The sequence below is a fragment of the Leucoraja erinacea genome, chromosome 8 (assembly GCF_028641065.1).
Source record: "Leucoraja erinacea ecotype New England chromosome 8, Leri_hhj_1, whole genome shotgun sequence".
NCBI lineage: Eukaryota > Metazoa > Chordata > Chondrichthyes > Rajiformes > Rajidae > Leucoraja > Leucoraja erinaceus.
In genome coordinates this window covers 14,143,377-14,159,103 of record NC_073384.1, presented here as the reverse complement: position 1 = coordinate 14,159,103, position 15,727 = coordinate 14,143,377, and the positions used below count along the sequence as shown (strand labels likewise).

The following is a 15,727-nucleotide window of genomic DNA, read 5'->3' as shown; positions in this document are numbered from 1 at the left end:
CAACCTTATATTTACTTTCTAAATATTGGACTGTGTGTTAACGCCTTCCCAATGTCTTATTGATTAAATTATTTCATGATTTGTAAGGCATTCTGAAGTCTCTTTTCTACAGTATAGATCTCAGCCTGCTCTGTACTTCATGTTAGTTACAGCCATTCTGTTCTGGTAATTCATTCCTTGCCCTACCTCATGTTGCCTTTGTGCTCGATAGAAAAACAACTGGTTTGGTTTCTAAAGTGTCACCCTCGGATTCCATCTCAAGCCATGGGCAGTGAACTTGGAGAAACAAGGAACAAGAAACAAGGAACTGCAGATGCTGGTTAATACACAAAAGGACACAAAGTTCTAGAATAAGTCAGGCAAGTCAGGCAGCATCTCTGGAAAACATGGCTAGGTTATTTGGTCTTTTGGATTTTAGAGATATAGCATGGAACCAGGACCTTCAGGCCACGGAGTCCACATCCAAAACCAGCAATCACAGGCACTATCTTACACACTAGGGAAAATGTACTAATTTTTACCAAGGCCAATTAACCTACACATCTGTACCTTTTTGGAGTATGTGGGGAAACCGGAGCACCCAGAGAAAACCCACGCAGTCACAGAGAGAACATACAAACTCCATACAGACAGCATCCGTAGTCAGAATCAAACCCAGGTCTCTGGCGCTGTAAGGCAACAACTCTACCACTGCACTATCGTGCCACCCCTAATGATGCTTTGAGTTTGGGGAGGGGGCGATGGAGGAGAAAGCTGGCGTGTGTTTCATGCAATTTCTTCTCGGACTTGTCTCTACGATCAACAGCATCTTGCGGTCTGCCTTGTTAAACTGCCTTGTTAAACTGCGTCGAGAAGGAAAGCCTTATACATCCAAAAAATGGTTCATTGTTTGCTCAGCGCAACAGAAAAAACAACAAAGGGAGAATTGGCAGGAGTTTCGGAGCGCCAGTTGCGGTTTCGCCCTCCGAAATGCAGGAACATTTAAGCAACAAGGTGCCAGAAATCAATCTACTTGCCTCCAAATTGTCCGCCCCCTTTTTCCAAAATAAATCGAATCTTAGGTCTTACAGCCCCCCTCCCCCCCCCCCCCCCCCCCCCCCCCCAAGCTCTGAAAGATCAAAGTACCCCACAGCTGGCTTTTGGCTCTTGAAATTGGTTTAGAATCAATCATAATTTTTGAATTTTTCTCCTGAACGCTAGGCCCCAGCTCTGGCCAACATGTAGATGTTAGAGAGGATCTGCCACCCTCATCTTTGCTGATACTTCACAATTTCCAGATCATTGAGCTTAACAATATCAGAGAGTAAAATACCTAATGCTTCATTCTCACTCGACAACTGTGATAGTTCTTTCCCAGTTGAGTCCAAGCTTTAATTTGTCTCGGTGGTAAACACACTCTCCTCTCAGTCAGGGGGATGTGGGTTCAACTTCCTGTATCAGAGACCTGGTACATGGGTATCTAGGCTGATGGTTGCTCTGCAATGAAGATAGACACTAAAACGCTGGAGCAACTCACCGGGTCAGGCAGCATCTCTGGAGAAAAGGAATGGGTGACGTTTGGGGTCGAGAACCATCTTCTCTCAAGACTCAACAAAATCAACTCAAGAAAAGTGGAAGCCACAATGGTCCGTGTTGATGGGGGAGCAGAACTGTCGGAGCTGCTATATTTGAGGTGCTAAACTGGAGAATGCACAAATTCATGGCTCTATGAGAGAGAGAGGTCTAATGAATTGTTCCAGCCAATATTAATACTTCATTTAAGATTGCTGAAATCATTTTGACAGGTTTTTTGCTGTTTTACGGGATCTTGTTGCGTGGAACTTTGGAGGCCACTTTGACCCGATTGCATGGTTAATTCATTGGCGTGCCAAATGAAACACGACCATGTTCTGGTTTTTCACTAACTTTGCAAAGCTTAGAATTATTGAGAGCAGCTCAAAATTGCAATATGTAAAAAAAAAAAAAAATTGCCTGCATTCCGCGTCGTTTTTATTCCCCACTCACATTTCAGCCTCTGAGGCTTTGGACGGAGATCAAGTTCGGATCAATCCTTCCACCTGCGCAACTGGCCGATGTTGGCTCCTGATCCAAGAACACCTTGACGTTAGTAGATTCTCAACTCCTCAGTCTCACCAATGCCTCAGCCCTCTCCCCCTGTGTAACTTCCTCTGGCCCTACTGAACCCTGTGGTCAGAACTCTGAACTCTGAACGCCTTTCCAATTCAAAACACTTTTCTACCCCCTTTTTCCTTTCATTCTGTCATTAGTTCCCTGAGCTCCCAGTGGAAGTGGTGGAGGGAGGTTCATTGGTATAATTTAAAAATAAATTGGATAGGCATATGGATGAGAAGGGAATTGAGGGTTATGGTATGAGTGCAGGCAGGTGGGACTAAGGGGAAAAAAAATTTGTTTGGCATGGACTTGTAGGGCCGAGATGGCCTGTTTCCGTGCTGTAATTGTTATTTGGTTATATGGTTATGGTTAGTTTCATCAGCTGCCTTGCCCGTTAATTGTAACACTCGTCTTTCTCATCCGTAAAATGCTCCGTAAAATCTCCTGCCTTACCCAAGTTTTGGGCCAACTTTCTCCCAGTGTGTGGCTGTCATATTCTATCAGAGAACGTGCCTTAAAACATTACAGAGAAAGTATTAGGCACATGCTAGTTGTGTGTCAGAACATTGTTTCCCATTGACAAATTGTGCTGCAAGGGGAGGTCAGATTTACAGAAATGAGCTTCCAAATGCCAGGCTTGTCACCGCTCCATTTCCCCTACACTTGGCAATCTGGGAATTGTCCACCATTAATGCTGGTGGGAGTTTAGCGGAAGGGAAGCATGTTTGCTTTAATGCAAAATGAACATAGTGTAGGAAGGTCGACACAAAATGCTGGGGTAACTCAGCGGGTCAGGCAGCATCTCTGGAGAGAAGGAATGGGTCTCGACCCGAAACGGGTCTATGTTTGATTTAAACCAGCATCTGCTGTACTTTCCTACACATAGTGCAGGACGGATTGTCCCCTTAATCTCGGAGACAGAGCCCAACTCTTTTCTTTGCCTCGTAATTTCTGTCACAAATAGTGCTGTTCAAACGCAAAAAAAGTAGTAATAGGAGCAGGCCACTCGGCCTCTCAGGCCTGCCCCAAGCACTTAATATGGTCATAGCTGATGTACGCTGGCCTCAACCCAACTTCGCTACCAGTTCCCTCCACCTCTCAATCCCTTGATCTTTTCAAACATTAATCTAACTCCACCTCAAATACATTGAATGAACCGGCCCCCACCACCCTCAGGCAATGCCACCTCTGGAGATTCGCAAACCTCTGAGGGAAGGAGTTTCCATGCACCTCATGACCAGCTCGACACAAAACGCTGGACTAACTCAGCAGGTCAGGCAGCATTTCTGGAGAAAAGGAATAGGTGGCGTTTCAGGTCGAGACAACTTCCTCAGACCGACTCCTTCCTCCTCTAGTTCGTGACTCTGGCACAAGTGGAAGCTTGAAGATTTTAATACGTGGCAATTGACTGTCAGTAATATATATGTTTTTACCTTAAACCTGGTGGAAGTGGGGCTTTGGCTGGTGAGTGCGGCACTGGCCGTGAGTTTCTCCTGTGGCTGAGGTGAGACACGGGTGTCTGACAATGTGCGGGGTGGGGAGGTGGGGGGGGTTATAGCATAAATTAGACAGCAGGCATCTTCTGTAGTGAGCTCTTGGTGCTGATTTATTGAAGCTGTTACATTATTAATAAATCAACCATTGAAGCCCCGGCCACTTTAAGGCTGACCCAGATGTTAAACATGAAAGCAAACAATTAAGACCAACAGTGCACTGTAGCGGGGAAAAGCTCAGGTATACCGGACTGAGGAACGGGAGGAATTCCAGGGAGATATCACACTCTGCGTGCACTGTATTAACACATCAGCGCGGGTGAATCCTGAAAAGAATGAAATGAAGATTTGACTCTGATTGCTTCCAGCATGAAGACCGGGCGGCTGGTAGCTCGGATGGCGTGCTGAGAGCGAGTGGGGCCGGTGGCCTCGGGAGGGAAAAAAAATTACAGTACAATAAGTGTGTGCGCGAGCGCGGGAAATCCGGCGGGATCCGGTTGCTGGGGCTGGAACACCTTTCCTGGCTTTTGCACCTTCAGGTGAGGCGATGGAATAAAACTGGAATCAATCTCTCTCCCTCGTGCTATCGCGACAGAACGCAGCCTGACCAAGGCACACACATAAACCAGCCTTTAATCTTTGGTGAAATCAGTGCAGCATTACTTTTAAAGTGTGTAAGCCTGTGGTGAGAGGTAAAACGAGTGCCAATGTACGACGACCTTCTTTTTTTTTTTTTTTTGGCTGGCTGCCAATGCCTTTGTAATGCTTATTAGTTCAGATGAGAAGGACTTGGTCTGAAGTTTGAATGTGTTCCTCTGCCTGCACTCTCTCACTCGTATCCTCCTCCTCTTCACGTACAGCAGCAGAGCAGTCGTAGTGTTTCTGAAGCCCTGTCATCCGTGGTGAGCGCTGTAGTACTCGTCTTCTCCTGACTGTGAGGTTTTCTTCCTCTCTAGGTTGGTCAATTGATATGAAGAGCGAGCCGAGAGGCGACGGTGTCAGCCTGTGACACCCAGAGCAGCGCCGATCATTTGTTTGTCCTCTCCTCCTCTGGATGCTGGTCATGGCAATCCCGCTCCATCACAAATCACCTGCGATTGCTCTGCTTCAGAAGATCCAGACCAGCGAGTTGGACACTTTCGGCAGGCAAACTCTGCAGTTGCCTATAAGTGGCGATGGACCTCTGAATGAAATCTACGTGTGGAAAAAAATCGAGCGGGGACGATGAATTACCCGGAGGGTGGTTATGAGTTTGCAGCCGCTGCCACCTTGTACAACCCAACCAGCCTGGGCTACGCAGCCTCCACCGACTCGCATGGCTCCAGCAACATTGGAGGTCTTCACTCCCTCAACAGCATGTCCCCGAGCCCGCTGGTCTTCTTGCAGACGGCTCCCCAGCTCTCCTCCTTCGTGGCTCACGGGCAACAGGTCCCGTACTACATGGAGAACGAGCAGAGCAGCTGCAGCAGCTTTGGGCTACGAGAGGGACCCCCTTCGACCTTTTACAGGTAAGCCTCCTGCTTTTCCCTTGCCGTCCCTGCAGCCTCCAGCCCCTGACACACGGAGGGTGGGGGGTGGTGTGGGGGAGGGGGGGGGGGGAAGAGAGGTGATGATCCCCCCCCCCCCCCCCCCACCCTTTAATTCAGTGTCGGTGCCTGAAAGTCTGCTGTGTGTGTCCGGGAGCAATGCTGAAATATGGCTCTGAGGACATGGCACCCTTTATTTCCTGTGGTTGCCGATGCGATTTTGAGGTGTCTGTCACTTCATTCACAGCTTGCCACGTTTAACTCTGCCTCGGTTTTAATGTGGGCTATGCAGGCTCCCCCTGCGTCGAAGGAGCTTGCCTGGCGCTCGCTCCAGCTTTGGGTGTGCCCCGGATTTTACTGTGTGGATGGATGAAATTGTTTGCCATATCGTTGTGTTTTTTTGGGGGGGGGGGGGGAGTTTGGGTCTTATCTTAATTGCACCCCGGTCGAAAACTGGATAACGCACTCAGGACCTCTGAATAACTTTCGATTCGGCTTTCTGAGTGATGTTTCTGATCAAGACCGGGCGTGCGGTTAATCTATCGGAGAAGTCAGAAAGTTCAGTCTGCCTCAGGTTCCTTGCCAAAATTAGTTCAGCCCTAACAAGAAAAGTGGGGAGGGGGTTGGGACACACACACACACACACACACACACACACACAACACACACACACACACAAACAAATCCCTGGGATAATTCCCTCTGCTCTCCCTGCCTTCCACAGACCTTGTGTTGATAAGTGGAGAATGAGTATAACTCCGTTGTCAGTCTATCCATTCATCTTGGAGATTTAATGCCATCAATACTGCAAATTAACTCGAATCAAACCTAAACCCACTCAAGAATGAAATTCCTGACAGTCCCAGATGTCGAGCTACAAGAGGGTGCAACCCGTGGGGGTGGGGTGGGGGGATTAATGGGAGGAAAACTCTTTCATTCTCTACAAATGGAGGCACATTGGTGCAAAATCAGTTAAAACCCACTTTAGGTGGTGTTATCAAATTGTCTCGTCTCAAGAGCAAATTTTTGCAACAGCACTCCGGAGTTTGAAACAGTTTAAAGTTTCTAAGCCCTATGTGCCGGTTGAGAAGAGGCATTTCAGGAGCGTACACTGGTCTGTTATGAGTAGGGAAGGATTCAAGCCCACTGGCCTCCACATAAATGTCAGCAAGAGATGATTTGTAGGCTGAGTATATTAGGTACAGGTTTTTCTATTATGACTATTTCTCTCGACATGTTGAGGCAGGCTTTCTTCTCCACTCACTTGGATTTCTGTTGTCACTGTGTGTTTCATTTAGATTGTGCAATCAATACTTTGGATACCAATTCTGTGAACAGCACAATGCCACGATTCTTTTTTTTCTTCTCTGTTAATAAATATCCCGTGTGCACAAAAAGGTGTTGATAAAGAAGAAAGGGAGAATTCTGTGCAAAGTACCAAAGGGGAGAGGTAGAACAAAAGAAGTGCAGATGGTGAAAAGCGGGAATAAAAGCAAAAACATGCAAGACACACTCAGGCAGGTCAGGCAGCATCTTGTGGAAAGGAAAACGGCTGAAGTGTCAGGTCCAGGATTCAATCAGAAAAGGGGTAGGATTTGGTCGACATTGTGTTGCCATTGTTTGAAAGGGTGCTGGAAGCAGATTCATTTTGAGAAAGGACTGAAATAAGTATCTGAAAAGACGAGTGCCACTGGGCTGTGGGGGAAGGGGAGGAAGATGAGATCGCCCTGTCGGATATGGGTGGTATATGTGCAGCTGGCCCCATGGTTCATTCACACTGGGCTATCGTAGGAAGAAAGTACAAACAAGGAACCGCAGATGCTGATTTACAAAACGTGCTCGGCACAAAGGGACACAGAGTGCGCGAGCAACTCAGCGGGTTAGGCGGCATCTCTGTGGAACGTATGTGGGTGATGGATCCTTTTTCTGAAGAAGGTTCCCGACCCGAAGCATCGCCTATCCATGTGTCCCCAGAGATGCTGCCTGTCCCGCTGAGTTACTCCTGCACTTTGCGTCCTCTATTGTGGGCAGGGTGACATCAGCAGCCGCTGAAGGGAGCGGTGGCAATCGCCTGCAGTTTCACTCTGGTCACGCTGCCATTGATTTAGAGGGTGGGGTGAATGTCCCCTTGTGGGCTCGAGGAGAGAGAAGTTATACGCAACCGAAACTGTGACCAACGGACGCGAGAGGCCGCGCCGCGGGATGAGTAATAGCTTGCCTGCACGCAGTCCAGGAGCCTTTTACAAGGCCTAAAGACGTTGCATGATCAGTAGGAGTAGTGGCTTTGTCATTTGCTTTTAATTCACTCCTTTTCAATACCCATTGTTCACGCGGGCTGCTGTTCCTCCTCAACTCTTGCCCCTCCCAGAGATTGGATGGCAGGTGTCTAGATCATGTCCTCCCCTCTGACTGGTTTGCCAATTATTTTGATTCCGTGCCTCTGGTGACTAGCCCTCCAACCAGGGGTTAAAACTGATTTTCCCTTCCGACTTCATAAACACTATTCACAGATCCCAGATTGTTTTATACATGTATGGGTGAAAATTTGAATATTCTGGTGAGTGCTTTTCACACAGCGGATGTCTGAAATATTGACTGAGATGAAATGCTAGAGGGCCAACAGTTGAGCCCAGCAGTAATAATCATAAAAGCTGCATCCAATATGCTCGGACAATAAATCGTCTTCTGCCGAAGTTTATGTTGAGGCCAGTCAGCTTGAATCCTTTTCTACACATACCAAAGTTGTGTGCAATTCTGAGCTGTGTCCTGCAACCCATGGCCAACAGAGAGGGGCCAGTTCTGAGGAACCACAAAATTATAGTTGGCCCTGCTTCAGGCAGTGGTTGTGGCTAGCCAGCCACGGGAGCCTCCAAACTCCTTTCTCTCAATGATCCACCAGCGTTCCATCTTGAGATGGAAGTACGGAGGCTATCGGGTTATGGAAGACCAGAATCATGGAAAACCAATTTCACACAAATTCTCCCATAAATATTTTTAAGGAATGTTTCCAGACAGTAATATTCATACAAACAATTTTACGGTATTAATTGACAACTAGATGCAGTATCCAGAAAAAAGAAACTGCAGGAGCTGGTTCACAAAAAAAAATACACACGGCGTTGGAGGAATTCAATGGGTCAGGCAGCATCTTTGGAGAACATGGCATGTGGTGTTTTGGGTTGGGACTGAAGAAGGGTTCCGACCCGAAACGTTACATTGCTGTTTTAAATTGCTGTTTTTTTCCCTTTTTCCTTCCGCCCACAATATTTAAAATGTAAAAGAATATGTGATTCTGTTCCATTCTGTTCCATTCTGTTTGTAGTTTGTTTGGTTGTTTGTTTGTTTGTCTTTTTGCACACAGTCCGCGAGCATTGCCACTTTTCATTTCACTGCACCTCTCGTATGTGTATGTGACGAATAAACTTGACTTGACTTGACTTGACAACTTATCCATGTCTTCAGAGATGCTGCCTGACCTGCTGACTTACTCCAGCAGTTTGTGCCTTTTTTTGGATGCTTTATTCCATGGTTCCATTACTTTGTTTAGGAGTGATGTTGCAGTGAGTGAACATAGAATATATAGTCAATGAAATTGATTACAGGAGTCGTACAAAATGGATGTTGCTGATTTACAGAAAAATTGGTCGACGGACAGTTCTCAGGAATGGACTCAGGACTGTACTCAGCAGTTCCTCTGTACTGGGTGAAGGAGGAGTGAATACTCGTCCAAATCAGCATCTCCCAATCTTTAGCCAGCAACTCCTGCTGGGAATGATTTGGTGTGATGATGGGGTGGGAACAGACTAGATTTGTGACGACTGATGCCTGATGTAGGTCAATAGCCCGGGAACACTTTGGTGTATGCCCAAGCACGAAATGCAAAGCCAAGTGGCGTCAGACATTCAAACATTTTCCGACAACTTGAGCCTGCTTAATGGCAATGGAAGTCTGTACTGCGAAATGACCCTAGGGCCTCCTCCACAACTGGTTAACATCCTCAGGACAGGAGAGCAAGGTGGCAAAAGGCCAGGGAGAAAAATAAATTAACCGGCCAACGTCCAACACTTGTAGCAGTAAGGTGCCGCGGGTGGAATAGATAGAAATTGATTCTGCAAGTGTTTTGGTTTTGAGATCATTGAATCAATTGAACGCTTCTTCAGCAAGTGACAATTGTTTAATTTAAGTTCTGGGACCAGTAGATTATTGCTAACTCAAGATACGTATGGAAGAAAGTTGTGCAAATGCAATTACGTGGTGAAGGAGCACTAGGTAGAAGCTAGGGGCAACGTCTGATGTTGAATAATATCTAGTCCATACGCTGATCATTGTCGACAAACCAGAAGGACTAAAGAACACTGCTCCATTTTTCACCTCATTACTATATAGGTTAAAGCAATGATTTGAAGGGAAACATTTTGCCTGTTCATTTATAATGTAGCAGATCATGAACTGGCCATTGTCCTCAACGTTGCTGGTATCTTGAACCAGACATGTTTTCCTCTAATCCAAGTCACCTACTTAAGCCCCATACTCCATGTAATTTCAGTCCTTCTTTGTTCACTCCTTACAGAAGCCCAGGCGTCTTGTCGAGTGATCTCAGACTGCCATTTATTCAAATTGCAGGCTTTCAATACCATATCAAAACTAATTTCACTCATCTTTTCATATCACATAGCTTCTAATATTCCATTCAGTTCTAATTCCACCCTCTTGCTCACTCTCCACAATTGAGCAGTCCAGTGTAAACTATTCTCCTGCTCAGTCACCTATCCCTTTAATATTCCTCAGTATCCAATCCAACTCCCGTTGCTGTCCCTTTCCTTTATTAGTCGTTATGTGTGACACAGTGTTAGAGCTGTTAGAGCTGCCACATTGAAGCTGGGGACCCCGGTTCAATCCTGACCTTGACTGTGGAGTTTGCATGTTCTCCCTGTGACCACGTGGGTTTTGTCAGCGTGCGTTGGTCACTGTGATGTTGCTGCAGAGACGATTTTTGTTGTATGTGCACCTGAGTGTGTGCAGTGAGTGGTAGAATCTTAGGGAATGTTATGGATGTGGGGAGAAAGACAAGTGACACGGATTTGGTTGAGGCAAAGAGCCTGTTTCTGTGCTGCATCCCACTAAGACTCTACTTTGTTTACTTTCTCTTGCCCTTTAATATCATATTCATTACCACTTTCATGTTACATTGAAACATAGAAACTTAGAAAATAGGTGCAGGAGGAGGCCATTCGGCCCTTCGAGCCAGCACCGCCATTCATTGTGATTGTGGCTGATCGTCCCCTATCAATAACCCGTGCCTGCCTTCTCCCCATATCCCTTGACTCCACTAGCCCCTAGAGCTCTATCTAACTCTCTCTTAAATCCATCCAGTGATCTGGCCTCCACTGCCCTCTGTGGCAGGGAATTCCATAAATTCACAACTCTCTGGGTGAAAAAGTTTTTTCTCACCTCAGTCTTAAATGACCTCCCCAACATTGGGTGAGTCCAGAACCAGTCATGTTCACTTCTCAGATAATATCCTATCCATTCTGGTTGTAAGTCCGACTCATTCGACGTTTAATTCCACTACATTCTTCACTTCTCGTGCCTACCAATATTACTTGATTTATCAGAATGGAACCCTTCTTCTATTGAAGACCTTTGTCCGATCTGCTGTTAACTACATGAGCTCCAACTTTTCAAATGTAACATTCTCTGAAGGGACATCGTGTTCCTCAGCCAAGTATTCATCGTCTTCACATACATAGATATCTGACGACCAGTTCAGCAAACGTTAATCATTGTTTCCTTCAGCAAGGCACACAGTTGCCAAAGTGGTGCAGCTGGTAGAGCTGCTAACTCACGGCACCAGAGACCCCAGTTCGACCCTAACCTCGGGTGCTGTCTGTGTGGACTTTGCATGTTTCCCTGTGATGCATGGGTTTCCTCTGGATGCTCTGTTTTCCTCTGACTTCCAAAGATGTGCAGTTTTGCAGGCTTTGTAAATTGCCCCTGGTGTATAGGGAGTGGATGCTTAAACGGGATAACATGGAACTGGTGTGAATGGGTGCCCGATGGGCAGTATCGGGCCTGTATACACTGTTATCACTAACAAAATATAACCTAAAAATGCAGTCTAAAAATGTGAAAGAGGATAAAGGCGATATTGCGGTACCCATAGGCACCTCAGCTGTTTCCCATCTTTATGTCTACTCTCATTGCCTGAGATTTTTTGCCTTCTGAACACTGAGTTCCAGCTGCCATTTTCCAAACTGACGCTGTTGGTTTTCAGGCTGTGAGACTCAGTCTCTCATGATAGCCCGGACGTAGATTTGGTAGGATAAAATTTCCTGCAGTACTTCTCAATGGACGTCAGTGCTTGAATCAAGGTGGGGGAATCTGTAAACAATGAGTGAGTGTGGCACTGGTGCTGCGGCTGCTGCCCCAGAGATCCAGCGAGCCCGGTTTGATCCTGGCCTCCGGTGTTGTCCATGGGGAGTGTGCATCTTCCTCCTGTGACTGCATGGATGTTCTCCAGATGTTCCTGCTACCTCCCACAAGTCATACACGTTCAGGTTGGCAGGATAATTGGTCATTTAAATTGCCCCCTTGTGGGTAGTGATAGAACCTAGGGAGGGAGTTGAAGGGAATGTGGAGAGAATGAAATGGGTTCACTATCGGTATTGGAGTCAATGGGTGGTTGATAGTCAGCGTAGACTTGATGGGTTGTGAGACCTGTTTCCATGCTGCATATATCTATCAGGAAGACACTCACAAATTCCCTAAAGAAAACCTTGGCCCTCCTAATCTAAAAGGTTGTAAAGTCCCTTCTAACTTTTCTATCTGACGGTAACTCTCTGGTCTAACTAATCAATTAGAAATCCATAGTTTTTCCTCGAGAAAGGAGTCGTCTGAAAGTTGTTTTTATAGCTCTTTGTAAAAATATGGTTAAGCTTGATAAGGGTTACGAAGGAACTGCAGGCTGGAAAATGGAAAAACCTCTCCTTTCTTCCCCCCCCCCACCACCCTCACATCAGTCTGAGGAAGGGTTTTGACCCGAAACGTTGCCTATTTCCTTCGCTCCATAGATGCTGCCTCACCTGCTGAGTTGCTCCAGCATTTTTTGTCTACCTAAAGTATATGTGGATTTGTTCCCATGTGTTCATTGCAAGGTGGCTTAAAATATAAGTCAGTCACCAATAATTCTGGTGCAAGATTCTGGAGAAAATTCTTCACCAAGAAATGGTGAGAATGTGGAACTTGTTAGCACGTGGTTTGGTTGAGGTGCATGTATAATATATTTAAAGAAAGACTGGATGAGTGCCGAGTAGGCAGACGTTATAGAGTTATACAAAGTAGCAACAGGTCCTTTGATCCACTTTGCCCATGCTGACCATTATGCCTATCTCTACTATTCTTACTTTCCTGCATTCAGTCCATGTCTCTCTAATCCCTGCTCATTCAATTCCCTGCCCAGATGTTACTTAATTGTTGTTAGTGTTCCTGCCTCCACTGGCTGTTCATTACATATATCAACTACTAATTTACCCTTCCGATCTTTAAAACTCTTCCCTTTCACCATAAACCTATGCCCTATATTTAAGAGGGAGTTAGATGTGGCCCTTGTGGCTAAGGGGATCAGAGGGTATGGAGAGAAGGCAGGTACGGGATACTGAGTTGGATGATCAGCCATGATCATATTGAATGGCTGTGCAGGCTCGAAGGGCCGAATGGCCTACTCCTGCACCTAATTTCTATGTTTCTATGTTTCTATACCATAAATATAACCATATAACAAGTACAGCACGGAAACAGGCCATCTCGGCCCTATTGTCCAAGTTACACTCCATCTCCCATTCACTCGTCCACTTTCCAAGTTGAAATATACCCCGTGGTAACCTTAGACTAACCTTCCTCACTGTCCACTACACCACCAATGTTGGTGACTTCTGCCACCTACACTTGCATCCAAATCATGACTATAACACAAACAATATAGGACGCTCCCCTTCTTTCCTCCTCTTTCCTTTTCTGTCTTCCTCCGTAAATGCTGTCCATCCTCCAATTCAGAGCAAGCACCAGAAGATGGCCTGACCTGTGCTCCTATGAGGAATCGAGTCTGCCCAACGTGTTTTCTGATTTGTAATTGTAGCATTACTAGTAGCCTTTTCCTCTCTGATCAACACTTTAAGTTGAGTTTAGTTTAGTTTAGTTTGGTTTAGTGATACAGTGTGGAAAGGGGCCCTCAGCCCACTGAGTCCACGCTGAACATTGATCGTATGGGAGGAAACTGGAGCACCTAGAGAAAACCCATTCGGTTACAGGGAGAAGGTACAAACTCTGCACACACAGCACCTGTAGTCAGGATTGAACCTGGTCTCTGGTTCAATGTTGTAGTAATTCTTCCGCTGCACCACCGTGCCGCCCTCGTTAGTATTATAACAATTGATGGGTTCCATGGTCAGAGTAAGGGGTAGGACAATGGAGGGGATGGTGACAGTGTACATAGAGTTGGTAGGGCCAAAATCTATTTAGCACACAAGTCTGAAATCTCACGTCTGAGATTGATTCATGGAAAATCATGGGAGACCCCTTCCACCCCTGCAACGGACTGTTCCAGCTGCTACGGTCAGGCAAATGCCTCCGTTGCCATGCTGTGAGAACGGAGAGGATGAGAAGGAGTTTCTTACCAGAGGCCATTAGGACTGTAAACTCCTATCTCACCAGGCACTAACTTTCACTGTACCACTCCACTGCTTTTTTTTAAATTGCTGTTTTTTTCCATTTTTCCTTCCGCCCACAATATTTAATATGTAAAAGAATAAGTGATTCTGTTCCATTCTGTTTGTAGTTTATTTGGTTGTTTGTTTGTTTGTCTTTTTGCACAAAGTCCACGAGCATTGCCACTTTTAATTTCACCGCACATCTCGTATGTGTATGTGACGAATAAACTTGATTTGACTTGACTTGACTTGATTCTGTTTGTGACTAAAATTGTGTTTCCAGACTCTTCTGTGTCCGTGTTGTAAAAATAGTTCAAGAAGCATTGATTTATTCTTGCTGATAAACATGCAGTTGGTGCAAACAAAAGCAGTCATTGAGACATTGTTCTGGAGTGAGCTGTCTGACAACATGGCAGAAGAAGGTGCATCGGTAACCTTCAAGAAAGAAATCAGAAAGAAACTTGTAAAGGAAACTTACGGGGAAAGAGTGGAGGTGGGGACTGACTAAACTGCTCAGACATATTGAACTTGAAAAGGCTCTCTCTCATAACTTTCATGTATTTCTGTATGTTCATTTTTACCTCACAGTTTGGTAGTTTACCGACTGTTCTATTGGTGTGTCTGCAGAGTGATTTTTGGCCACTGGCTTAAATGTAGGCTTATTAATGTCACCTGCATTGAGATACAGCAACAAGTTTTGTTTTGCATGCTATGCAATGAAATCAGATAATATACTATATATGAATGTAATCAAGCCAAACTCAAGCATGATAGGGAAAGATATAGAGTTCAGAGTATAGTTTTCAGCATTATAGTACAACAGTTCCAGAGACAAAGTCCAATGTCCGCAGGGGGGGAATTGGTAACATAGGAGAAGAAGCAATAATTGGGTAAAGCAATGGGCCTGTACTCACTGGAGTTTAGAAGGTTGAGGGGGGATCTCAGTTAAACCTAATGAATAATGAAAGACGCCCTGATAGAGAGGATGTGGAGAGGATGTTTCCAGTGGTGGGGGAGTCTAGCACGGCCTCAGAATAAAAGGGTGTACCTGGAGATAAGGAGGAAATTCTTCAGCCGGACACTGATGAATCTGTGGAATTTATTGCCACTGACGGTGGTGGAGGCCAAGTTATTGGGTACATTTGAAGTGAAGATTAGTAAGGGTGTCAGCGTTTATGGGGTTAAGGCAGGAGAATGGGATTGAGAGGGAATGAGAGATCAGCCATGATTGAATGGCAGAGTAGACGTTGGGCCGAATCGTTTAAATCTGCTCCTCGAACTTATGAACTTATGATTGATAAAATCTTGATTAGTATAAGGGTGTTAAAGGTTATGGGGAGGAGGCAGGAGAATACATAGAAACATAGAAAATAGGTGCAGGAGTAGGCCATTCAGCCCTTCGAGCCTGTACCGCCATTCAATATGATCATGGCTGATCATCCAACTCAGTATTCTGTACCTGCCTTCTCTCCATACCCCCTGATCCCTTTTGCCACAAGGGCCACATCTAACTCCCTCTTAAATATAGCCAATGAACTGGCCTCAACTACCTTCTGTGGCAGAGAATTCCACAGATTCACCACTCTCTGCGTAAAAAATGATTTTTTCATCTCGATCCTAAAAGATTTCCCCTTATCCTTAAACTGTGACCCCTTGTTCTGGACTTCCCCAACATCGGGAATAATCTTCCTGCATCTAGCCTGTCCAACCCCTTAAGAATTTTGTACATTTCTATAAGATCCCCCCTCAATTGTCTAAATTCTAGCGAGTACAAGCCGAGTCTATCCAGTCTTTCATCATATGAAAGTCCTGACATCCCTGGAATCAGTCTGGTGAACCTTCTCTGTACTCCCTCTATGGCAAGAATGAGGTTGAGAGGAACAAATAGATC

At 45.6% G+C, this 15,727-nt stretch overlaps 1 protein-coding gene across 1 annotated transcript in view; it reads left to right on the top strand.

Annotated features, from left to right (window-relative positions):
* Nucleotides 1-3,735: 3,735 nt before the first annotated feature.
* The window catches only part of esr1 (estrogen receptor 1), a 141,194-nt gene continuing 129,202 nt past the window's right edge, over nucleotides 3,736-15,727 (top strand). Inside the window, 2 exon segments of the mRNA XM_055639009.1 lie at nucleotides 3,736-4,803; nucleotides 4,806-5,113. Of these exon segments, the coding sequence (XP_055494984.1) occupies nucleotides 4,660-4,803; nucleotides 4,806-5,113 (452 nt within the window). The 5' untranslated portion in view covers nucleotides 3,736-4,659.